This window comes from Coenobita brevimanus, chromosome 50 (genome assembly GCF_032717465.1).
Source record: "Coenobita brevimanus isolate Jiangsu-jjx chromosome 50, ASM3271746v2, whole genome shotgun sequence".
NCBI classification, from domain to species: domain Eukaryota; kingdom Metazoa; phylum Arthropoda; class Malacostraca; order Decapoda; family Coenobitidae; genus Coenobita; species Coenobita brevimanus.
This window is the reverse complement of record NC_137003.1, coordinates 20,898,483-20,925,365: the sequence shown is the minus strand read 5'-3', so window position 1 is coordinate 20,925,365 and position 26,883 is coordinate 20,898,483. Positions and strand designations below refer to the sequence as shown.

The 26,883-nt window shown below is 41.9% G+C and overlaps 1 protein-coding gene across 1 annotated transcript in view; it reads left to right on the top strand.

The window, feature by feature from the left end:
* The first annotated feature begins 390 nt into the window (after positions 1-390).
* LOC145399704 (glutamate receptor-like) overlaps positions 391-26,883 on the top strand; it is a 34,622-nt gene continuing 8,129 nt past the window's right edge. Inside the window, exons 1-9 of the mRNA XM_080272251.1 lie at positions 391-519; positions 2,253-2,479; positions 7,943-8,071; positions 9,351-9,509; positions 10,623-10,713; positions 11,701-11,986; positions 24,204-24,427; positions 25,673-25,853; positions 26,204-26,303. Coding sequence (XP_080128377.1) covers positions 391-519; positions 2,253-2,479; positions 7,943-8,071; positions 9,351-9,509; positions 10,623-10,713; positions 11,701-11,986; positions 24,204-24,427; positions 25,673-25,853; positions 26,204-26,303 — 1,526 coding nt within the window. The remainder of the gene's footprint in view (positions 520-2,252; positions 2,480-7,942; positions 8,072-9,350; positions 9,510-10,622; positions 10,714-11,700; positions 11,987-24,203; positions 24,428-25,672; positions 25,854-26,203; positions 26,304-26,883) is intronic.

Below are 26,883 nucleotides of genomic sequence, written 5' to 3'. Positions count from 1 at the left end.
TTGCACTACACGTTACGTTTGATTTTTCCCAGGATAATCATCCTTCCATTTTTTTCTTCTTATTTCTTACTCTAACCTAACAAAACCTATCCTAACTTAACCTAACCTAAAAAAAATAATCATGTCTATCTGAACAACGAACTAATCTAGTCTGATATTTAAAAAAAAATAAAAAACTAACGTAACCTACAGTAGATTTTCCTGGATAAGAAAATGTGCAGAATTGGCACACAGAACTGGAATCAGCGTCCAGGCATCTCGAAATGGAACAGTTCATGAATTTAGCTCTGTCGTTTATGTTTTCTCTTTAAAGGATCGGCTTATTTTATGCAGGTTTCTAGTTTTTTTCGTCTTTGTATAAAAAATAACCACGGACGGTTCTGTATAAAGATGGCCGGTGTGGGTAAGCTTGGAGCGTCTGCGTCACTAGGAGCTGCAGTATTCGAGTTGACTGTGGACAGCCTGGACGTGAATTCAACTCAGCCACAGATCAGCCTGGTGATCGAGCAGGCTCGCCAGGTGGGTAGCATTCACGATACTGTTCGTTAACTACGGATAGGTATAGCTGTTTTGGTTGATGCTGTTGTCGTTGCTGTCTTTATTGTTGTTGTTGTCGGTTAGCCCCAGTCTGGTCGACTAGATCCATCGACAACAGATGAGTAATTATTTCTGTGGGACCATCCTGCTGGCACAATACAGTACCTACACTGCATAGGGAACTGGCACCCCTTTGTGGTTGTCAGCACCTCAACAGATTCCTCCCATCGCTGCACCTGCTCCACCCAGGTTTAATAGCGCCATCATGTGAAGGCTCCTGGTCAGCACCAGATACAGTTACGGACAAAAATATCGATACACTTTTTGGTCCAGCAATTATTGATATACATACTATTCTCGAAAAAGGATTGGGCTTCAAAGATCACAGTACCATTACAGGAGTCACTACTTACTGTCTTATTATTAATCGTAATAGAGTCGACTTTTTTTTTGTTAGTGGGAAAGAAACATTACCAGTACCGTTACACAGAATGTAACTGCTTCCATTTTCTGAGCAATGAATAGATAGTGGTTGTCATACTTGATCAAGATATCCGATATTACAAGTATATGGAAAGATGTCATATTGTAAATGAAATTAACTTGGCACAGATTTTTGTCCATTTGTAACATATTTCACGTACCTCAGTGGCAGGACAAGATAATACAGTGGTTCTACATCCTTTCCATTGCACTTCTTTATGACCAGCACTATACTAGAGTGTTAAGTTGTCGTTGCAACTCGATATTCAAGAATGAAGAGATGGCAGCTTTATGCCAAATAAGAGTAAGCTGCCATGATTCAAATTTATTTCTTGAAACTATGAGGTATCCACTGCACTTTTTTTTTTCTTGCGGAAATTGTAATGAATTATTCCTCAGATTTTGAACAAGATTGTTGTTATAAAAGATTTTTATTTTAAAAAAATCGTAAAATACCTATTAACACGGTTTCATCTGCCGCATAAGATGTTCCTCATAAAGGATTTATTAATATTAAGCACAGACAGTGTTTTGCATGTTCAGATTTAATATTCTATGATGAACATAATGTACACTTTCACTGCCAGCAGACTGATTCGAAAGGCATAGGGTACTTGGGAATACACTCCTTCAGGTGTGAGTTACTGACTGAGAAGCTTACCATTACACATGTTTAGTTTATGAGGAGAACAGGGAATGAGGCAAAAGGAAGGAAACGAGGTTGAAATGGAGTGAGGTCTTGGGTCAGACACAAATTAAATACGGGAGGAGAGGAGCAGGGAATTTGGATATGGTAATTGTGGCCAAAATCAGCTTTTACTAGGATAATTATGTCCTTGAATTTCCACATATGAGTGCAATATGGCAATTCCTTTCGAAGTCAAAATATTTACAGGGTCCTTGAAGGTGGACAATAATACAGTTCCTATAACATCAGCATGGAAGCGTGGTAACTAAAGGTTGGATACCGTAAACCGGGGTAAGGAAGCCAGTACCTCGTAAATAACAGAATATTTGCAATTTTTCTTAATCATACGAGGCGGTCCACCTCTAGTTACATGACAAATATGAGTATGTTTCGTTTGTGTCTATGTTTCACAGTGTCATGTTTTATCTAATATAAGAATTACTGAAACTTTGGTTTTGTTAGATTATAGTACTATTCTCAGCTTTATACAGTATTCAATATCAGTCTCTGAGTAATGAGTTTATATGCCACTGTTATTTTTCAGATGGTGCAGGTGTCGCGGTTCGTGACGGTGGTGGTGATGAGTAACGACCCAGCCTTTTTATCCGTCTTCATCCAGTGGTCTCGCAAGGGCCGTCTCCTGGTGTGGTCCACTAGGCTTCTCGTCCTCACCTGCCTCCAGCTCCACCAAATGCGATTCTTAGAGACGACCCTCTCCATGACGAACTCCATGCTGATGTTACAGAGACATACACCATTATTGAGGTCAAGGTTACATCAGTTTGCAACATGACAGCTTGTGTTTAAACATCATCTACTCACTTGATGTAGTGCTGCCTACTTCTTCCTTAGCTTTTATCATTCTTTTTCTGTGCCTGCCCTCCTCTCTTCCTATTTCTCCCATCTTTCCTGTCACTACTTAATGCTTTTCTTTCCGTTACAGGTGGCTTTACATTGAGTGACAAGCCAAATGGTTTCCTGCAAGCCAAGAAACCATTTACAACACTGGGTGGTAACCATATAACCAAACCATACGTGCTCCCTACGTGTCAAGTGGGTTGGTGGAGGGTTAGTGCCCCTCCCTGTAAAACAATAACTCAGAGTCAAATGGCCACCCCGTGCGGGATTGTGGCGTCTGGCAATAGATAGATAGATAGATAGGTTGGTCCAACTTAGTAGGTCAAAAAATCATAATGGTCATGGACATTCTCCACTAGCATGTTTTTTGGCCACATGGACTGGCAAAGCTATGGGCGAAATTTTAGCATGATTTAATAATATTTAGAGGTCGCCCAAATATGCACATTGTGATAATCATGAGCTAACAGAGCCCTGCATATACATGTTATTTGCATTTTACTTCCCAGTAGAGCATTTTAGGTGATGTAGCAATGTCTTGTGTTTTCATAATGACTTCATCACGAATACGATCATCATCTGAAAAATAGAGTTTTGATCGAAAGTAAAACCTTAAATTTGACCGTATTTAGTGATTTTAAAGGCTCTGATATGATTTCCGACCGGAAGCAATAGACGAGTTTCCGGTCAAAATTTTTCTGAGGTTAGATACTTGTATGGGTAAAAAATACGGAGAAAATAACCATGTCAACCATTATTTAAAAAAAAAAAAAAAAAGTGCAGAAACATGAAAAAATAATAAAGTAGCCGAAAATCACGTGACTGTGAAACGGCGTCTGATTGGTCGTGACGTCACAACTCACACTGAGGCAGCATACAGCAGTCTGCTTTGTTTACGTTTAACCACAATACATTGTGCTTATTTCTGACCTCTAAGAATGTCCAGTGACATGAGAAATAATTGCTAATGTTTCTTTCCAATGTGTATGTGCACTGACAAAAGCACGGTCGGGAAATTATTCCTTTGTGTACCAGCCCATAACAATAAACGAAACCAGTGGTGGCTGATTGCTCATTGGTAGTTCCCAGTGCTGGTATGCAGTCTTTACTGTTGACAAAATATTATATTCTTCACCATATAGGTTCATATAAACCTAATTATCTGAAATTCGGTCAAAAAACTATGCTTAATTTAACTATTAATAGAATATTAGGAGTCAGAGCGAAAACCTGCTATGGTTAGCGGGTATTTCTACTTTAGATCACCAACGCGCCTAGACAGACTTCTATTTTGCACAGATACTGATTTAAAGTGCAAATAAATGTATTTTTATGTTAAATTAATATTTATACAAAGCAGAAGTCTGCCAAGGCAAGCTGTTGAGGTTTAGGAGAATCACTTCTGCTGATTTTAGCGCTTTTTCTCTGTGAATCCGGATTCTTTAAAAAGTAAAATTAAATACAAAAATTTGACCGGATTTCGGATAATTGGATGAGTTTGAACCTCTATGGTGATAAGAGCTATAACACTTACCAATTACAAAGTGCCAATTCAGTGTTGAATTCGGTAAATGACTGCCGATTCGGTATTTCGTCACACTCCCCTGAAGGTACTTTACAATCAAGTTCAGTCACTGAAACTTTTTTTTTTTTTTTCAGAAAACTAATAATGAAGAAGTCAAATATTAAATATTCATGAGCATAATACCATTATAAACTCAGACAACTGATACTGTACAACATACATTTAACACTTTCGATCTCATGAGGGACAAGCACCGCTCAGGAATAGTGTAGCTGTAAGGTACTTCTGGTCGATTTCACCTCAATTTACTTACCTAACAAGTACCATCCATTTACACCATGAAAACTATTCCTTCACAACATACCTGAAGGAGGTAGTTTGGTTCTACAGTGGCCATGTAGGTACAATTACTATCTCTTACTGGTAAAGTATTGTGTGATGGATTGGAGCGTCGTCTGCAGTGTGAATGCTGACATCGCCAACATGGCGGCTGCTTCCCTCCAGCCGCAAAGAATTAAAGTTATCACGTCTTGTTCAGTGCAAATGATAAATTAAATTAAAAGATACATATACCGTAAGTTTTTAAGTACATGGCAGAGTGCACTGGCCATGTTTACTCAGAACCGGCAACACGTTTATACTCATATTTGTGTCTCTTTTGTAGGTCATATGGCTGAAACTAGAACAAATCCTGGTGAGTGGCTTTTAGGGAAGCCAACTGGAAACCTGTCATGACAGATTTCCTACATGGTTGGACACACTCCTAGTGCAGTACCACAAGGTTGATCAAGCGCCAACGAATTTGAATCTGATCAATACCAATGAATTTGAATCTGACATGACAGGCAGTTATGGAGATCTGGGACTGGGCTCAAATCCCGACTCAGCTGATCGATGCTTGTGTCCGGAAACTTTCAAAGTCTTTCGATCGCTACCTCGCACTAAAGATGCATAGGACCAGGAAGTGATTGCGAAAAAATGAACGAACTTAAGAACATAAGAAGAGAGGATAACTGCAGTAGACTGGTTGGACCATGCTAGGCAGCTCCTAGAAGAGTAACTGAAATTACTAGAATGAGATAAGGACAGCAAAGAAGAAGGCTCTCCCCCGCCCTCCAAACTCTCCAGCCGAAGCCGACAGGAAAAAGTCAGAAAGAATACCACGCAATATAGAAGAACTGGCGTGGACATTTTATAATAAAGTGTGAAAGGAGAATAGAGACTATCGTAGTGTAACCTGAAACGGAAAAAGTGTGAATTAGTATTGGTTATAAGATTTTTTTTTTCTATACCCACCCCTTATTTGTCATATGCTTATCTAGCCTATGCTTGAAACTCTTAATGGAAGAGGCAGCAACTACTTTACTAGGTAGCTTATTCCATTCGTCTACTACTCTATTACCAAACCAATCTCTAGCTATTTCCATACTGAAACGGAATACTTCTAGTTTGAAACCATTACTTCTAGTTCTATCCTGTATGCTCACTTTAAGTACCATGCTAATATCTCCCTTGTTTATACCCTTCATCCACTTAAGCACCTCAGTTAAGTCTCCCCTTACTCTACGCCTTTCTAGCGAGTGCAGACTTAGTCTTTTCAGTCTGTCTTCATGCGACAGGTTCCAAACATCATGTATCATGCGTTGCAACTTTCCATTCTATAGTAAGGACACCAGAATTGTACTGCGTAGTCTAAGTATGGCCTTACTAATGCTAGATAAAGTTGCATTATTATTTTGATGACCTGTTGCTCACGCTTCTCGAAATAAATCCTAGGACCCTATTTGCTTTATTTCTCGCATTAGTACACTGTTGCCTTGGTTTCAGATCGTTACTAACCATAACTCCTAGATCTCTCTCGCATTCCGATTTGCTACTTTCTTTGGTATCTAAGCTGTATTTAGTATCTCCAATGGTCTTGCTTACGTTAAGTACAGTACTTTACATTTTTCAACATTAAATTCCATTTGCCAAATTTTAGACCATTTGAACGATGTGTCGAGGTCCCTTTGTAACTTATGGCAATCGTCAGTCGATACGCCGTATTTTCGTATCGTCGGCAAATTTGCTGATGCTGCTTGTGACTCCTAAGTCTAGATCATTTATATATATAATAAATAATAAGGTATCGAGTACTGAACCCTGTGGTACACCACTAGTTACTAATCCCCAATCCGACTTAGTTCCATTTATTAATACTCTCTGTTTTCGTCCTTTCAGCCAGGATTCTATCCATTATAAGATACCTTCAATGCAGACACTGCGGAACTATCTGACATTTCAGCAAATGATGCCATGAGCACCATTGCCAACGAGGAAGATCGGAAATTCTTATGCATGCAACGGGAACATGTCCATCCGTGTACCATGGCTGGCACTGATAGGGAAACCACTACAAGAGAAGAACGAAGATCCAGATTGGAGAAAAACATTTTGGCAAAATACAGATATCAATTGAAACAGTGCCAGCTAGAAGGAGTAAACGCCTCAACAATTTTTGCTGAGTCATCATTATCCTATAGTCTATAGAGAAGACGAAGATGAACTTAAACCTGTTGGTAGCACTCATTCTCTAACTGATGCTCCTCACTCGAAATGTTTTTAAACGGATGACACGATTAACATTTTCAAATCGTCAGAAGTTATCAGTGCATTGGATCGAACAAATGATTCAGATAGGAATCCAGCTTTCACAGCAGGTGCTGTAGTACAGGCATAAGGACTTGATATGTCCGGGGGTGATGCGTTCTCAGAGTTCTATTCGTCGGTACAGAGAAAGTGGGCGGAAACAAGCAGCTCAAGAAAATATGGAATCATTCTCGGTAGAAGAACCTCTTCTCATTCATTGGGATGGAAAACTTCCAGTTACTGAAGCACATAAGAAAAATGTAGAGCGTGTTGCAATCCTGATTACATTCAATGGCCAAGAGAAGTTGCTTGGCGTCTCAGTGATCGAAAGAGGAACAGTTGAAGCTCAGGCTCAAGCATGTCTTCGATTAATGATGCAGTGGCATGTAGACACACATGTAAGAGGTCTGGTTTACGACACGACTGCATCAAACACTGGCTTGCATCGTGGAGCTTGTGTTAGAATTGAAGAGACGCTGGCTCACGAGCTTGTATGGATTGCCTGTCGGCATCATATTCTTGAAAATGTCCTTGCTGCCACATGCGTTGCAACTTTTGGTCCAGCAGGAAGTCCCTAAACAAGCCTCTTCAAGCGATTCCAGAAGGAATGACCATCGACGTCACATGAAGAGCCGGTCTCAGCACCTGACAGCTTATTTGAAGTTCATGGCTTAGCAGAGCGTCTTATCACTCTGATCGAGCATGCCAGTACCACCTTGACCCGAAACGAGGACCAGAAACAGTATTTTCTGCAACTCGTGTCTAACCACCGAAAGCAGTTGCCCACAGCATCCAAGTAAACACTGATGGGTGGTAAATAACCCAGTTGATTAAAGAACATCATGATCACATTTAGATATGTATTTTTTTCTGAAAGTTGTAATAAATGTTATGTGCGTTATGAAAATCACTCACTATTTTCTGAACCAAAGTAGTTGAATGCAGAAATAGTGTCAAGTTGGGCGACCTCTAACTTTCCATAGAATAACACAAAATTTTGCAGAATGGCTGTACAGACTGTAAGACATGAAAACCTTTCGGGGAAATTTTTGGAGGGAAAAAATTTTTTGCACCACCCTAAAACACACACACACACACACACACACACACACATATTATATATATATATATATATATATATATATATATATATATATATATATATATATATGAAGAACACAATACCGACTTAAACTGTAAACGAAACTGCTATCTTATTTCAGGTATGATGTTTATGTCTACCAACCCTACAGTAGCCAAGATGTCACCCCGCTTCTTGCTGCCTCATGGATAGAACATGAAGTTTCAGTTTTAAGACACTACCATCGGCTTTTTCCAGAAAAATTCAATATGTGAGTTGACTTTCGTGATACAAGCATAGGAAGAATTTTTATTTTACATATTTTGATGATAAAACGCTTTATAATTGATAATCCCACATGGAGAGTCAAATTTTACAATAGCGAAAATTATATTTGTTACATACTTTTTCTTGTTCACAGTAGTGTTTCCTCACTTCATCTTTGTATATCATAGTAGGTAATAATAGCATATTTGTTCCTACCCACGTCATCTGGCACACACATTTCTACCAGCAAATCACAATGTGGTGAGAGGAAAGTAGGAACTGGAGTAACGAGTAGGGGGAGAAGAAGCAACCCAATGGTCAGGGCACGGGGGTTGGGATGCTGGTGGTAAGAACTTTATACCTGGGTGGAGGAAGGTCGAGCTAACAGTGGGATTTGCTATGAAAAGTAGAAAAAAGGAATATTTGCTCCGTCATCCTTCACTCAGGGCGAGGGGTATAAGTTGGAAATTGACTAGTAACATCACTTCAGTTAAGATGTCTATTTTTTTTTTTTTTTTTACCGCTTGCACAGATTAGGTTGTAAGGGCGCGTCCACACGTGTGCTCGAACATGTGTTGACAACACAGCTAGCAACATATTTGGATACATGTATGCAGCAGTATTTGGACAGATGTATGCAAACATGTTACACTGTGCTTCAAACCTGCTGGCAGCAGAGGTGATGGGGTAAGTGGGTCCATACGAGGCAGCTGAGAATTCATCATGATGTTGCCAACATGATCTGGACACTGTTGTTCCCAGCATGTTTGCAGCTTGTTCGTAATTGTGTTGTTTGCATGTTGCCAACACTTGTTCTTGCACACGTGAGAAGGCGCCCTAAGGGAAACTACTAGTGTAATGTTTTTGAACCAGTAAATACAATGGTGTTTGGCTTCAGCATAAAGTTGCTACTTCTATCTGACTGTTTAATCCAGGAAACTATTAATCCTCACAGACCGTGATCAGTTCATAGCAATTCCTTACATGATACGAGTAATTGGGGGGGGGGGAAGTTTGTATTTCTGGCACTTGGAAGAAGACGTTAAAAAAATTACTTCAGCTGGAGTTAATGTTTTCCTTACGGTATGGGGAACTTTGCCATTACCTCGCTCATTCACATATACAGTACTTGCAGTCTGTCTTGAGAATCTCAGCTGTCTGCTTGTACGAAGAGATGCCTGAAGAACCTCTGTTGCTTTTATGCCCACTGTCTACTTCTGTTGTTCTTATGGAACTCTGTAGCCTACTCTTTCATCACTTGGCTACTCTGTGTTCTCTTACAGTCTGTCTGAGGGCCCACGGTTGCTGGTGACACGGGAGGAAATATCCATCACCAGGACAAAGGCTGTGGACGACCCAGACGCACCGGGAGGAAAGAGGCTGGTTATCCTCAGCGCCAAGTTTACCCTGCTCGAGACCATCGCACAGTCTATGAATTTCACGTGCGTTTTTGCTGATGGTTTACTCCATTTGTCCAGGGAGTTTTATTTTACTTCTGTTATCTCCTGTTGATTTACTTAGCTAAGAATATACTTTCCCTAACTGGAAGGGTTAAGTGTGCCTTGTTTCAACCAAGGGGTCTCCTAAGCTGCATCCTCTTCATTACACATCTTCGTAACCAGCGATGTGTGTTTCAGTTTATCTCTAAGTATTGTCAGAGATCAAAATGGAGATGGCAGTTTTAGACCAAGTTACAATGAAGAGAGTATAATACTTTAGAAAGTCGGTGAATACTTGCACAAATCAGTGTTGGCAGGTGCTGGTAGTAGCCACAGCTGTCTTACCGTGCCCTCCCTTCCTTCCTCCAATACCTCTCTCAGCTCTGCGCCCCTCCCTATCTTCCTCTCCGCACATTGTATAGTATGTTCTTCTACCGATCAGACTATTTCGACACAGTTTGCCTCACTGGGGACAGGTTTGAAAATTCGACTGTTACGGGTCGTCTAGGAAGTGAATGGCTCTTAGCAAATTCTGACCGTCTGTCTTACTGGCCTTTCTGCAACCATTATACATAAATCTAAGCATTCTCCTCATTGTTTCTTTTTTGTCTTGTCTCTTCTTCCTCTTCCTTTTCTTTTCATGTTCTTCCTCTTCTCTTTCCCCTTACTATTTTTTTGTCTTTATCTTCTTTTTCTTTATTTTTATTATTTGTTTTTCTTCTCATCTTTGTCTTCTTTTTAATTATTTTCTTTCGTCCTCTTTCTTTTCTTTATTTTTTCTTTTCTTCCTCTTTCTTTTCCTTATTTTTTTCTTCTCTTACAAACACCTCTTTCTATCCAATGATTTTTTTTTCTCTCTTGTTCTAGCTAATCTCTCTCTCTCTCTCTCTCTCTCTCTCTCTCTCTCTCTCTCTCTCTCTCTCTCTCTCTTATACCAGCAAGAGATTAATGAAGTAGTTAAGTTCAATATATTTCCTCAGCTATGTAAAATCACCTGGACATAGAAAGAATGAAATAATAGAGCGATTGAAATTTAAATCATTAAAATTCGCTACTCCTTGTTTACCGTAAATTTAAATCACATTAATATTGTCCACGGGTAAATTTGTGTTTCAGATTTGACTTCATTGCGCCGCCTGATGGGGACTGGGGAATAAAACTGAGGAATAATTCCTGGACAGGCATGATGGGAATGGTGGCGAGAGGGGTTAGTGTGTGAGAAAGTTAGTTCTTGGGATCATCGGTGGATGTGGCGTTGGTATCGCTTCCTCTTAGACAGTATTTCACTTGTAACAGTTTCGTTTTGTTTTGTATTATTTGTATGGTGTTCTTGTCAACATGGTTTGTATCAGTGACATACAAAACTATATTAGAGAGTACAAAAGGAGAAATAAATTCCTAATGGGGGAGATGCAAGGAAATCTCCAAAGCCGCTTAGAATGGGATGACATTTATCCCAACCATCACTGCCACTATTATGACTAATAATATCAACAATACCATAACTATCACTGTCTCTGTCATCACTGAAACGATTACTAAAACTACTACTACCAAAAGCATACCGTTTATCACCGCTACCTATGATGTCACTGTCATTACTTCCACTACAAATATTATTACAACCACCATCACCAAGAGCACTCCCAACATTCCCACTCTTATCACTGTCATTAAATCACCACCACGGCTATCATCATCTTTGGCATCATACTCATCATTTCTATTATCACTATTACGGCCTATAGTATGGCCACTGTAGTAAGTTAATATTCCTTAATTCAAAGCATATCCACACAAGAGCTATAAAGAAATCGCCACCTAGTGCAGCCATCCACCAGGCCAGTGGGATATAAAAGGCGACAGAGGAGCAGTGAACTGTAGACAAATAGTGGTTTTACGATCATCTTGAAAGTCCTGACATGTACCTCCAAGATTTCCAGCTTCATCCATATATTACCAGTGTCACCTGTACGTCCTCCTGTTGACTTAGCTATCATGATTAAGCGTACTAAGGCGGCCTCTCTGGTACTTTCTTTTATAGTCTGACATCTGAGAAATGCACGGTAGAAGTTTTGCCAATTCACAGTTTCTCCTAAACCAAACAAACTAATATTGCAAACGTAGAGAAAAGTTAGGTAATCGTCACTTTAATTATGATATGAAGTGTATTATAAATAGCTTCTCTCCACAGGAGGTAGATATTGGCCTTGGCTTATACGGTATCTCAGCAGAAAGAGCCGAAGCAGTTGACTTTACATTTCCCGTGGCAGTCATGTACGGCAGACTCATAGCTGGGCGTAGTAACCCTGAGGTGGATCCCTGGGGAGTCCTGCTGCCCTTAGGCCCTATAGTCTGGATGGCGATCCTGGCATCATTGTTCGGGGCTATGCTGATTTTGGAGTTGCTGTCCTGTATGCCTGTCAAATTATCTCGTCAGACTACCAGTTTCAGCAGTATCAGAGTGCTCTTGCAGCAAGGTAAGGTGTCTACTTCTTATGTATCAATAAATGTTTTAATGAAGTATAGGTAAAGTGCATTTCTATAAAGAAAAAAGTGCAGGCTATCAGACGTGTGAGGTGGAGCCACGATTCCGGGACTTAAATCATTTGTGGATTTCGAGTTTATTGGGCGTGGTGTTGCTAGAACTAACTTTCTTCTTTTCTAATACTTTGATTTTGGACGATGGTACCTCGCCCCATCTTTAGGCAGGAAAAAAAGTTGGGCTGATCAGGGTACAGAACACCATCTACAGAGTTACCTCTTTTTTAATACAGTGACATGTTTTCGTCAGTAATTAGATATACTTTACCTAAATCCCCAAAGCTTAATAATCAGATAGAGTTCTGGTTACGTGACGAACTAAGACCTCGTGGGGGTCTTGGTTCAGCTCCCGCCTGTATGATGAATTTGTTGAATTTCGTCTAGTTATTTTACATGCATTACTCGAAAATATTCTGCTCTGAAAATACCTGAGGCATTCAGAGAGTAAAAAATCAAATTTAATTTCTTTCTTACACAGACATCTTTTAAATTTGTTTCCACTAAGCAGTGTTATTTAGCTTATTTGATAACGGGTAGTAAAGGGGTGAAATGGAACTTTTATATATTATTCAGTACTCAGCTTTGATTATTCCTGCGGTAGTCATTGTTAGATATGGATATAGAGAGTATAGTTGCAACAATATACTGCTTTTCAAATGGAATCTCTTTTTCGGATCATATATACAGGGTGGCCTCAAAGTCATGTTTTGCTTAACAAAATGTTCCGTTTGGCAAGAAAAAAGTCAGGTACAGCTATTAATATGAAGAACTGCACATTATTGCAATTTTGTTCTCTATGATGAAGACGACACCTTGTGGTCTTGAGGGTTAAAGTGCTCCTGAATGTTACCTGTAAGATTTACATCCCAGGGGTGGATGGGAGTTATTACTGGCGCAATGCCAATCAGGGGCGATTGAAGCTGGTCAGCCTTGCCTTAAATGTCGGGGTTGAGTAGCCTAGTCCTGGGCCCTTATGCTCCTGAGGGTTCCAAAAAGGATTTGAGAAATGAATGAATGAAAGTCTTAAAAATACAACGGCTACTAGCTATGTAATAATGCTCCTTCTTTCAAACAACAGAATAATTCGGAGGTCTTGGATATGTGGAGGAGGCTGCAGCACCAGCCGATCAGGGTGGTACTCCCAAGGGGAATGGGAATGTTGGTGATAGGGAGAGGTGGAGCTCCAGTTTCACTAGCTACCTAACCATCCCCCTTTGCTGACCTTTTCAATGTGACACTAACATGAAGAGTAAACCAGCATACTCTCCCAAATACTTCCTCCATCTCATACAGTACACCACATGCGCTTTACATATCACACATCGTACCCCACTACGTCACAGCGGTTGACGCCAGCAAGGGCATTCGGCCAGAAAACTTTGCCTTCACAACCTAGTGGCAGACCTTTTGAGGGGAGGCGTAACGAGGGCCCAGCCAGCACAGATCGTGGGGCCAGGGTGAGATGCGGTTCGAACCTGTCTTAGAGGGTACAGAGCATTGCGGTTCCCAGGCTGCCACTTCTGCCCAATAGAGAGGGGCCCAAACCTGGGTGTAGTACCGGTACCCCATGATATATAACGGCTGGGCATTTGCAGTGCCAAGGCACACTTGGAGGATGTCCTTGTCTCTGTCCTGCAGGGTGCTTTGAGGCCATTACCACAGCCACTGGTCAAGGCTGGTGGGCTAGAGGTCCCAGATCCATTGCCTGGTCCTGGGACTGTGCAGTGGGTGGGGCCTGTGGCGTGTCTCTCCCCTTTATTATTTTACTAATTATAACCACGTTAAAGAATGAAATTCGATGCAAGCCTGAGGCCAGTAAATCACCCAGGGAGATCAGAGTGGCATCATGGAATGTGGGAAGTTTGAGGAGTAGAGTGGAGGAAGTGGGTAAGGCATCGGGTAGGAGGTTGGTGGATGTGGGATGTGTGCAAGAAGTCCGGTATAGGAGTGGATCAGCCAGAAACACTGCTGGGAGAGATTCTTATTTTAAGTTGTTTTGGCAGGGTAGGACAGATGGATGTGGTGGTGTGGAACTGTTGGTTGGGGAGAAGTAGGGAAGAATAAGTCATAAATGTTGTGAAAGTAGGTGATAGGATAATAGTAGTGAAAATATTTTTCTGCGGGAAAATGGTTTCTTTACATCGGCGTATGCTCCACAGGCAAGCTTGGATGAGGTAGAGAAGGATAGATTTTGGGATGATTTGATACGTGTAGTAAGTGGTATGCAGGATGTTGAGATTGAAGTTTTGGTAGGGGAATTAAATGGTCATGTAGGTGAAGCGGCTCAAGGATATCATCAGGGATGTGCAAATGGTACAAGAAATGAAGAAGAAGAAAAGATGCTCGAGTCTGGAGAGGCAATGAAAATGATTGTTTGCAACACACATTTTAGGAAGATAGAGAGTAGGTTGATTACATACAGTCAGGGGGAAATAACAGCCAAATAGACTATTTTCTGGTCAGGAGGGCTGGTAGAAGGGTAATGAGGGATGGTAAAGTTATAGGGAGTGAGGAGTATGTGCAGCAACACAAGTTACCCGGCCCCAGAGGGGCTCGGAGATGGGTATTGTTTTCACTCGGTTTGTGTGTTTGTTTGTTTGTCTGTCTGTTTGTCTGTCTGTTAACAACTTTGCGAGAAAAATGCTGGTACGATTTTGACTAAAATTACAAGGATGATGGGCTATGACCTTCTGATCAACTGATTAAATTTTGGGCCAAATTGGGCCAAGGCTCAGGCTGTAGGCCCCAAAAATAAAAAAATAAAAAGATCGTTTTTTTTTTTTGCCGAAACTCCTCTCTAATTCGTCATATCAATATGAAACCAAAACCTAAAGATGCATCTTTCAAATCTGCATCCTATAAAATACCACATTACATCATGAGGGTCACCCAGTGGCGTACCTGAGGGGGGGGAGGGGGCTGTTTGAAACTGCCCCCCGGGCCCCCAATTGAGGGGGGAGCCCCAAGTCCTAAAAACTTATATGCTAATATATATATATATATATATATATCATCCCAACAATCCCGGCTGAGATATTAAATAAGTTTTGAGAATGAGGGGGGCTAGGTTCTTTGCGGGGGCCCCCACCTCCAAGAGGGAGGGGCCCCTGCAAAGAACCTAGCCCCCCTAGGAGCCCCGCAAAGAACCTAGCCCCCCCTGACCCCCAAATCTCTAGGTACGCCCCTGGGGTCACCCCCTAGTTAGTGGTAGGGGGGTCAATGTCAAATGAGTCAGGCCTTCAATTTCAAATGGGCATATCGTCAGTTTTCACTCGATTTACTTCATACCCTATGTGACATAGTTAACTAGATATCCTGATGTATTTATACCTCAGCGCTGAAATGACTACCGGGGACGGATTTGCTATGCCTTGGCACTGCTTCTTCTTTATATGGGACATGGTGCTTAGGAAGCGAGTGATTAAAAAGAGGACCTATGCACTTAGGAGGAAAATATGGAAGCTGAAAAAACAAGCAGTAAGGGATGTCTTCTATAGGAGAGTGGTGGCTGAACAGAGACATTGACAGAAGTGTTAATGAGCAATATAGAGCCCTCTACTGAGAGTTAATGATTTAGTATGTGGATGGACAAGAGGTCCACCACAATATAAAGTAACTTGGTGGTGTGATGAGGGTGTCGAAGCTGCAGTTAAGAAGAAAGGCTTTTCCGGGAATGGAAGAACGGTGATAACAAAGAGGAATACTTGGTTGCCAAGTGCAGGGCTAGAAAAGAGGTTTACAGGGCGAAGTCTGAGTCACAGAGACATTTACTTTATAACCTTAATACTGTAGAAAGGAAGAATGTGATGTTTAAGGTGACAAATCAGATGGAGATGGAGAATAGGGATATCATAGGTAACCAGTGTGTGAAGAATGAAGGATGGGTAGTGGTGAACAATGTGGATATTAAAGATGCCTGGAGAGTGCACTACAACCGGTTGTTGAATGAGAAGTTTGACTGGGACAGGGAAGGTTTGGAGCAAGCAGATCCAGTGTTTGGCCCTTGGCCATTGATTGACACTGCATCTGTGAGCGGGGCAATAGGCATGATGCAGGTGAAGAAGGTAGTAGATGTGTCAGGGTTCACTGCTGAAATGATGAAAGCCTCAGGAGATATAGGAGTGAGGTAAGTCACTGACCTGATAAATATGATTACATATGAGTGTGTTGTGTCACGAGTTGGCGTGATTCTCTATCTAAATAAACTCGTGACATTGAACTTTGGTGGGAAACCGTGAATTCTAGTGAATTCCCATAAGTATCACTCAGTCAACCGCCACGTATTCACCCGATCGGGGGTGTTTCCAGAACATTTTTCACTGTTTCATAAGTGATCGTCCTTGTGTGCGACATTAGTGCTTTAGCTGAGTGATTTATTATGGGCATGTTTCGCTCACTCTCTTTCCGTTAGCCGTTACCAGTTAGCGGCTGGCCTCAGCCCTTGCCTCTCTTGTTTGAATTCAGTCAGGATTAGAGCGCCATGAGACTAGGTTCGTTGGTCCAGCTTGGAGCAGCATGTGTACAGCGAGTTCTTGAATCCCCACCTAGCGTGAATCAGCGAGAGGTTCAGCGTGTGTGGCAGCGCCCTTCCTCAGCAACGACGCCCAGTTCATCCCGCTTAGCCCACTCTCTGACCAGTATTTCTTTTTGTATTTTCCTAGGCTTAAGAGTTTAGCTTTTCAGTGAGCGAGTGAGAGTGTTCTCCTTATTTTGAATTCATTTTGAAACATGTAATGTAAATTTAACTCATTGTAATCAATAAATTAACAATTCTTTTTCTTGAGCTTAATGTAATGTAAACTTGTGTTTTATTTCTCCACATTAAGCTTATTTCACTTATTGCTCCTAGTTTGCATAAACGCTTTGCATTATTCATAACTGGTACTTAGGCCAGTCCTTTTTATTAACTTAAATCCGTTGTGCAACTTGGAGTAAATGCACCAGCAAGAACCTGCTTATCGTTCATAGCATTAGTTATTGATTGTCAGGGGTGGAGTCACTTTCTCGTGAGGCTAGCAGTACTAACAAACAGCATTTGTGAGTAATTAGTCTCTGCTGTGTACTGCTGAGAAAGTAAATAAATTCTCGTCCTTAGAGAATCACGGAAGTAAGCCGGAATAAAGTAATTATTACTTGATTTTCACAAGTCAATTCTTTGTCCCTGTTCTCAAGTAACATTTTAAAGTATCAAGTATTATTGAATATTATTCTTTAATATTGCATATTCACAAAACTCCGTGACATCTGGCGACCTCATTCCAGGATATTAACTCCTAGCTCTAAAGTTATTCACGAGACAATACTCACTGACTCATACTTAGAGGTATTTATCATTAAAGTCTATAGGCACTAGATTACTGGTGATTATTGATTCAGTTCTATTAATTTTACATAATAGTTTTCATAGTCATTTGTTTGTTTAATTTTCTTTCTTTACCAGTTTAACTATATAAAACTGGTCACCACTAACCTGTGGCTATATTCTTTATTCTCGATTATTGGCATCTTTCTCTGCAAAATAGCAGTCAGTGCTTGGTCTCTAGTTCACTCAGACTGAGTTAGCATCATGTCTACCGACGTCTATGTTCAGGAAGCTAAAGATATGGGTCTTAGTGACCCTAAAGAAGTTAAAGAGTATGTCCTCTCTCGGCTTAGTCACGAGCAGCAACGCGAGACTGATGCTCGTGAAGAGCGTAGAATCCAACGCGAACACAAGTGAGAACAACGCGAACACGAGCGAGAACAATGTGAACACGAGCAAAAACAACGCAAACTCGAGTTAGAACACGAGCGAGAACAACGCGAATATGAGCGTGAACAACGAGAGAGAGAACGAGAACCAGAAGGTGTCAAGCGAGAAGCACGCGAAAAACATGAACTTGAAATGTTGAAGCTCAAACGAGATTCCTTGGCTTCAGACGCATCTGGTGCAGCTGGCCCAAGCTCCACGAGCGCTCTCCCTGCACATATTATGGCGACCCCACACATCAAGTTTCCTCCATACAAGGAAGGCGAGCTAATCGTGCTATACATAGCTCTTTTTGAAGACATGGCTCAGCTTTACCAGCTGGATGAGGCAGCTAAGCGGCTTCAGTTTCTTAGCCTGTTTGAGGGTCCTGCCCTCGATATTCTCCACAGAATTCGTGGGGACAAAATCATGTACAAGATGATGAAGGCCGCACTCGTCAAAGCATATGGTCTCACAGTTGACGACTCCAAGAGTCAGTTCATGAGGGCACGTTTACAGGAAAAAGAGACTGACGTTCAATTTCTTGACCGGCTTACTGCTTACTTAGATAAGTGGATGGAGAAAGATGAAACTCCATCCACGCGTGAGGGGATAATTGACCTTATGCTGCGCACACAGCTTGAAAAGTCGTGGCCTGCCGAACTTATGGTTTAGCTTAAGATCTGCCAGGTAAGGGATGCCAGCCAAATGGTGGAGAAGGCTGATGCATTCTTCACTGCATACGGATATCAAACACATAAGCAGCATACCTGGAACAGGAAAGCTGATAAATCTGGGAAACCGTCTCAGACAACCCCAGCAACAAGGCCATTCTCAGAATAATGGCCAAGGTCCAAAACCGCAGAAGAAGGACCAGGGGCAAAACACTCAGAAACCTGAATGGAAGCGGTACAAGTACCCTAACCAGCAGCAGTATCAGCCACTCAATTGACTGTCGGGACTATCCTTTTCAGCACCAGCCCCAGTGAATAGGAGGCAGGAGGTGAACACAGCCTTCATTCCTCAGGAGCAGCATGGTGGTCATGTCCGTACCAGTACGGGTACTCCCCCACAGTTCTCTAGTCCCACAGTGACAGTGAACACTCTGCCACAGGAGGTCAATGCTCCATCTCCCCCGATAGTGAGTATGACCCCTCAAGTATCTAATTCTTAGGGCACCATGTTTGCCGCATCATTTATTCAGCAGCCTAATCAGTGGCTAGCTGCTTCCTCCACAGGTGACAATGCCTTCCTTGTTCAGCCAGGGTTTGTGAGAGACATTCCTGTGAAGGTCCTGAGAGACAATGGGTCCTCAGGTTGCTCTGTCAGGCAGAGTCTAGTTCGGTCTGAGCAGTACACAGGTCGACAGATCCAAGCTAACCTTATTGATGGACAGTGAGATTGTTCTCTGAGGCACGTATCCAGGTGGCATCTCCATTTTACACTGGTACAACACTCGCAGTTGTCATGCCAGAACCTTTGTTTGACCTTATCATTGGCAATATTCCCGGTGCCAAGGATAGTTGCACTGAAGATGACGCTACTCAGACTTCGGCTACAGTAACACGAGCCATGGCTGAGGCTCCAAACTGTGTCACCCAGGTGACCACTGAATCGCCGCAAGATCTGATGTGTACCCAAGTTGTTGTTTAAGAACAACATTCTGACCCGACATTTGCTGCCGTGTCAAGGAAGCAAAAGGGTAGAGTGATAAAGTATTCACCGGGAGGTCAAGCCAAGTTCCTTTGCAAACAAGGACGGCTATACCGTGAGTCACAAACACCCCAGGGCGAGGTTCAACTGCAGTTTGTTGTTCCCACTAAGTTCCACCTAGCAGTGTTAGAATGGGGTCATTGTTCAGCTTCAGGAGGTCATATGGGCAATAGGAAGACCCAGGGCTGTATCCGTGCTGACTTTTTCTGGCCAGGGATGGGACGAGAGATAGATTGTTTTGTGCATTCCTGCAATGTGTGTCCACGTACCACTAATCAGGGATATGTCCTTCCTGTGCCGTTTGAAACCACACCCGTAATCTCTGAGTCAGATGAGAGACAGGACAGTGGTGAAGTGGGTGCAGACCTGATGTCTCACCCATTGGCCCCACAGGACACAGTATGTCCAAGGCCTGTACATACATATGTACCATAAGTTAAGGGGGAAATTCAAGAACCCCATAGAGACAGTCCGAGGCTGTGTACGAATTACCTTGTGGAGCATCTCGAGCTAAGGGCCTCCCAGAGGATTCCCGGAGAATGCACATTATCCACATGAGTGTTCACACCCACGGTGGGTGTTAAAATGTGACCTGCCTGAGATTGCGTAGGGATTCTCAGCTTCCTGTCGTTAATCGTAAATGTAGAGTTAGTTTAACTAGTAAACTTGTTCCATTAGCGAATCGCAGCGTTTGACATCCTGCACAGACACCCAGTCTTTTCGCTCATGACCACGTTTCCTGGTTAATTTAGCGAATTGCAGTGTTTGATGTCCTGCACAAATGCCCAGTCTTTTCGCTAATTAGGTATAGGATTTAACCAGTAAACTAGGTCAGCATTTGATGTCCTGCAGAGACACCTTGACTATGTTTCATGGTTAATAATGTAAATAGTGTACTTTTTGTAACATAAGTACTGATTGCTAGGCAGAGAGAGAGAAATGACACTTTTGATGCTCCACCTTGATTGCTTTTGCAGGTACAACTGGTGGGTGCAGCATTGCCATGCAGAACAGCTGATCATCCCTGACGCATGCTGCCGCCTCTTCTCTTCTGCCTTGTCGTCATTATTTACTATAAATTTGTATTACATGATTTTACACGTAGGTACAGTTACACCACAACTGTCACACCTGCACCATGTATTACATACATCACGCTACATAACAGTTAGTTGTTAATGTAAATGTAACGAACTTTTAAATCAGTTTGACCTGAGTACAGGATTTTTCACCATCATCACGGAGTTTTATCCTCAGGCTTGCTTCTATTAACATAAATACGAGGTTTTTTAACTCACTGGCGACTGTGACTTTCTCCTGTAGCAGGATAGCACACACACCATAGTGTGAATCTTGTGTGACTGAGTTAGGATTTATATGTATGTAAACTGAAATTTTTTTCCTGAAGAAAAAAAAAATTTATTTTGATGGGGCGTAATGTCGCGAGTTGGCGTGATTCTCTATCCAAATAAACTCGTGACATTGAACTTTGGTGGAAAACCGCGAATTCTAGTGAATTCCCATAAGTATCACTCAGTCAACCGCCACGTATTCACCCGATCGGGAGTGTTTTCAGAACATTTTTCACTGGTTCATAAGTGATCGTCTTTATGCGCGACATTAGCACTTTTGCTGAGTGATTTGTTATGGGCGTGTTTCGCTCACTCTCTTTCCGTTAGCTGTTACCAGTTAGTGGCTGGCCTCAGCCCTCGCCTCGCTTGTTTGAATTCAGTCAGGATTAGAGCACCATGGAACTAGGTTCGTTGGCCCAGCTTGGAGCAGCGAGTGTACAGCGAGTTCCTGAATCCCCACCTAGCGTGAACTAGCGAGAGGTTCAGCGTGTGTGGCAGCGTCCTTCCTCAGCAACGACGCCCAGTTCATCCCGATAAGCCCACTCTCTGACCAGTATTTCTTTTTGTATTTTCCTAGGCTTAAGAGTTTAGCTTTTCAGTGAGCGAGTGAGTGTGTTCTCCTTATTTTGAATTCACTTTGAAACATGTAACATAAATCTAACTCATTGTAATAAATAAATTAACAGTTTTTTTTCTTGAGCTTAATGTAATGTAAACTCGTGTTTTATTTCTCCACATTAAGCTTATTTCACTTATTGCTCCTAGTTTGCATAAATGCTTTGCATTATTCATAACTGGTACTTAGGCCAGTCCTTTTTATTAACTTAAATCCGTTGTGCAACTTGGAGTTAATGCTCCAGCAAGAACCTGCTTATCGTTCATAGCATTAGTTATTGACTGTCAGGGGTGGAATCACTTTCTCGTTAGGCTAGCAGTACTAACAAACAGTATTTGTGAGTAATTAGTCTCTGCTGTGTACTGCTGAGAAAGTAAATAAATTCTCGTCCTTAGAGAATCGGCGATGTAAGCCAGAATAAAGTAATTATTACTTGATTTTCACAAGTCAATTCTTTGTCCCTGTTCTCAAGTAACATTTTAAAGTATCAAGGATTATTGAATATTATTCTTTAATATTGCATATTCACAAATCCCCGTGACATGTTGTCCCAGATGATTGGCTGAAAGTGTAATTGTAAATGTGTACGAGGGGAAGGGTGATGGCCTGGAAAAAGGAAATTATTGCGGCATAAAGCTTTTAGACCAGATAACAAAGGTAATGGAGAGAGTTCTAGAAGGTATGATTAGAGAAAGTGTATTATTGATGAGATGCAGTTTGGGTTTATGCAAGGCAAATGGACCACTGTTGCCAGATTCATTGTTCAACAGCTTCAGGAAAAATATATGGATAAGAAAAGGGAACTGTACCTTGTTTTTGTTGATTTGGAGAAGGTCTTTGCATTAGTCCCTTGAGAGATGGTGAAGTGAGCAATGAGAAAGCTTATGATCGAGGAGTGGTTGGTTAGGGTCGTTATGACCATGTACATGAGTGCTCACATGCAGATATTGGTGAATGGAGATTTTAGTGGTGAGTTTTCCGTGAATGTTCGTGTGAACCAGGGGTCAGATTTGAGCCTCTTGTTGCTTATCATGGTACTTGAAGCCCTCTCACCTGACTTCAGAAATGGATTCTCATGGGATATGTTGTATGCTGATGATTTATAATGACTGCAGAGAATGATAGGGAGGCGGAGGAAAGATTTAGTATGTGGAGAGAATGTATGGGGCACAAGATGGTATGGGGAATAAAGGCTTAAGAGTAACTGCAGATAAACAAAAGTGATTGTCTCTAGGGCTGGTGGCGGTACAGTCAAAGAAGAGGGGAGCGTGGCCATGTGCGATTTGCCACAAGGGTGTTGAAAGTAATTTAATCTTGTGCAGTGTCTGTGATAAGTGGGCCAATAAGAGATATAGCGGTATCACAGGCATACTGTGAGATAATTTTGATTATGCATGTAGTGTGTAGGGGAGATCAGGTGCTGATTGTCAGGTGAGAAAGGATTGAACTTGCTGGTGAGTCTCTTGAGTGTGTGGAAGAGTTTTTATTATTTGGGAGACATGTTATGTGCTGGAGATGGGACTGCAGCTAGGTCAGTGGCTAGAGTGAGGAGTGGTTGGATGAAGTTCAGGGAGCTGTTTCCTCTCCTGATGCTGAAAGGGCTCTCCCTCTGTGCCAGGGGTCTTTGTATGCAGCATGTGTTGGGAGTGTAATGCTGTAAGGTGGTGAGACCTGGGCAGCAAACGAAGAGGATATTCACAGGCTCAAACGTAATGAGATGAGTTATGAGGTGGATGTGCAGTGCGTTCCTAAGTGCCAGGCCTGAGGAGGCTAGGTTTATGAGAGAAGAGTTGAGAGGTAGGATGGAACTGGAGTGTACTGGTGCTGTGATAAGGAGAAGTAGACTGATATGGTTTGGGCATGTGGAGAGGACTGGGGATGACAGTTGGGTGCAGAAAGTCTATCTACCTATCTATTGCCAGATGCCTTAATCCCGTAAAGGGTGGCCACAAACAAATTGCCTCCATGTCACCCTGTCCCCCGCCATTTCATTGCCCTGCTCCCAGCTCACACCCTCTCTCTCTCATATACCTCTCTACTCCATCCCTCCATCTCATCCTTGGTCTCCCCTTCCCTCTCTCCTCCTCCACCACACTCACACTTTCCTCGTCAGTTTCTCGCTCTCCATCCTCTCCACATGTCCAAGCCACCTCAGTGTGTTTCTCCTAACACTTCCTGTCACAGCCACATCCACACCACAACGCTACTTCACTTCCTCATTTGTCAGTCTGTCTCTCCATGTGACTCCACATGCTCTTCTCAAATAACTCATTACCACTGCTCTCACTCTTGACTTCTGTCCCTCCAACAAGGTCCAAGCTTCACTTCCATACGTTAGAGTTGATACAACAATACTGTAACGTAGTAGCTTTTTCACTTCCCTGCTCACTTCCCTGTTTCTTATCACTGCTTTCAAGGAAACTGAGAAGAGTTAATGTTAGGGTGGGGTTGCGAGAGGTAGACCGAAAAAAGACCTGTTATGTGGTCATTGAGTGTGACATCAGAGGTTTGGGACTGAAGAGGGAAGCTGCCATGGATCGAGCAGCATGGAAAGCCACCATTAGGTGACTTTGGCCGACGCATGTTGGAGCCTTCAAAATCGAATGAACGAAAGAAGCATTGCGTACACAGCACAGTATTTTTAGTCTTTACTTTCTCTGGTGGTTTTTCCTTTTTTCTTATTTTTTCCATTAATTTTTCTTACTTATAGCAATGACGGAGAAATGTTAATATAATCCATCCAGATATAAATATGGATAGTGTGTCTGGCTGGTGGTGGTGTGAGCGTGTGTTGGTGGGTGTGTGGATGCTGGCCACGCTTGTGCTGACGCGGAGCTACGCCGGCAACCTCATGTCCCTCCTGGCCGTCAGATACATACCCATGCCCATACAGTCACTCCAGGACATCGTTGACAACCCTATTACTTTTCTTGTGCAAAAAGGAACAGTCAAAACGCAGGCATTTCTGGTAACTATATAGGTTGTTGATACTTAAAGTAACAGATATAGAGGAACAGGGATGTGATGGCATGAGACACGACAGTGAGATGTACCTATAAGGTGTGGCTGTGGGAAATGAATTTTCATGGTTCATTATTAGTACTCAAATGATAACGCATGAGAATATGGCGGTAACTCATTGTGTCTACTCGGCCACACGGACCAGACCGATTTATCCATGCCAAGAACTGAGCTTAGAAACGTCCAGAGTAATTTCGATATAAAATGCATCTTAATCAGCTTCTGTTGTCTTTCTTAAAACACTGGAATATTATCAATGCTTCTTAGTAGGCAGTATATTTTATTCTGAGAGTTTCATACTTAAGGAATACGTTGAGCATACGGTACCCATGCTGGTGGCATGATAAAGAGGGAGCAGCAAACAGGAATCATCTGTTGCATCCAAGGATGTTATACTTGGACACTGATACTACCTGTCTGCTTCCACAGTAACTTTTTAAACTGTTACAATGAGATTTTTTTTTTAGTAAAAATCAATTTCAATTTTTCTATTATACACAATCTAAATACTACGAGTAATGGATATGGTATATCACGTTCTCCTCTCTGTTTAATTTTTTGGTATACTAACCAATTTACATGGGCAATGTATCATAAAATATTAAAAAGCTATAGTAATTTTGCTTTCTTGTCTCCAGTGCAATAGAATGCTTATTATTCTGCATTAATGGATTATCAATATCAGGATCGTCTCATAATCAATTGGAGGAGCTGTCGCGGGCACAGTCTGGCGCCTATAGGATGAAAAATCGGCAGACGGTCGCGCTTTGCCTCGTTGAGGTGGCAGGCAACCTTGAATCACGGCTGTCACTTACAGAGAGAGAGAGAGAGAGAGAGAGAGAAATATGGCAAGGCCACAGTGGCAACAAAGTATAAAGGAAACTGAACAGAAACTAGCATAGTTTCTGGTCCTGAGGTAAATAATTAAATATAAATGAAATGCCACGTTGTTATATGATACTGTTGAGGACTGATGTTCACATATTGCATTTATGCAAACTGTAGCCTTGACAAGAACATCAGTAGGGTACAGTGTTACTAAGAGAGTTTAGTTCAGGTTGACATATTGGAAATTCACACATCACTCTCTCTGATACCATTAATGAATATCTGATCAGATGTATATATTGCATTTTCCCAGTTTAATAGACTGGCAAATAAAATAAAATATACTTTCCTGCTTCCCCATAAGATGGCTGAGAGTGGTATCCTTCATGATATTGGGAATCTGCGGTATGAGGGGCGCCTGGAAACCATCAGTGCCAAAGACCTGGTTGAGAAGTTAGGCACCTTGGTGAGGCATGGTGGTTACGTCCAGATGGGTATGGATTACATTGCCATGTTAATGATAGCACAAGACTTTTCACTAACAGGTACGTTTCTTGTATACAGTATGTATAGTGGTATGTAGAATTTTTTTTTGAGGTCGTAATCATTCGCTAACTGGATGGCAGGTAATACGATAGAAATGTATGACTTGGGAAGAGGTGAAAACAAGGTCCTAAGTGATTTAATCAATATAACACCAGCAATTCTCAGATATTGTCTGTCTGCATTCCCTGGTAGAGTGCAATAAACAACGATACAGAATGGTCAGGCATGATGTATTGCCATCTCATGCTTCAGAAATTATTGGTAAATAGTAATGGTTTGTCCATAACTTCACACTCTCAAATGTTATTAATATGGTTCACCGTTTTCTTCATCTCTCTTTGTCTAACAGGACGCTGCGACTTTTACTTATCTAAAGACGAGTTTTTGCCCTTGTTGGTCGGGATGGCTGGGCCAAAAGGCAGTCCTTTACTTCCTGCCATGGATCGCAGGTAACACAAAAGTACAAACACAAACACACATTGTATTCCCCAACAGAAGGCGTCTACATTCCATGGCATAACTACAATCCGCAGCACCAGCCCTGAATGAGGCAGTCTTGGCTTGTATTCAGTGTGGACGGTGGGTAGTAGTGAGAAGGTGGGGACAAGAAAATTTGTGACACAATAAGGATTGATGGACATAAGGGAAAGTGCTGTTTATCAACACTCAAGGAAGAAAAACTTTAAGCTAAAAATTAATAATTATCATTATATTCTGTGTCTTGTGATATCAACCGAAATATAAGTTAATGACAAGTTCTATGTAATTCGCTTTTTACGAGAAAAAAAAAACATTGTGTAAACATTTCAAACATGTGGAGAGGATGAAGAATGAAAGACTGACTAAGAGGGTGTATGTAGGTAAGGTGGAGGGAGGGAGAGGGAGGGGTAGACCGAGGATGAGGTGGAGGGATGGAGTTGAGAGGTATATGAGGGAGGGGGGGGTGAGTTGGGGGGAGGGGAGTCAATTGGTGGGTGACAGAGTGACTTGGAGGCGTTTTGTCTGCGGCCACCCTTTGCGGGATTAGGG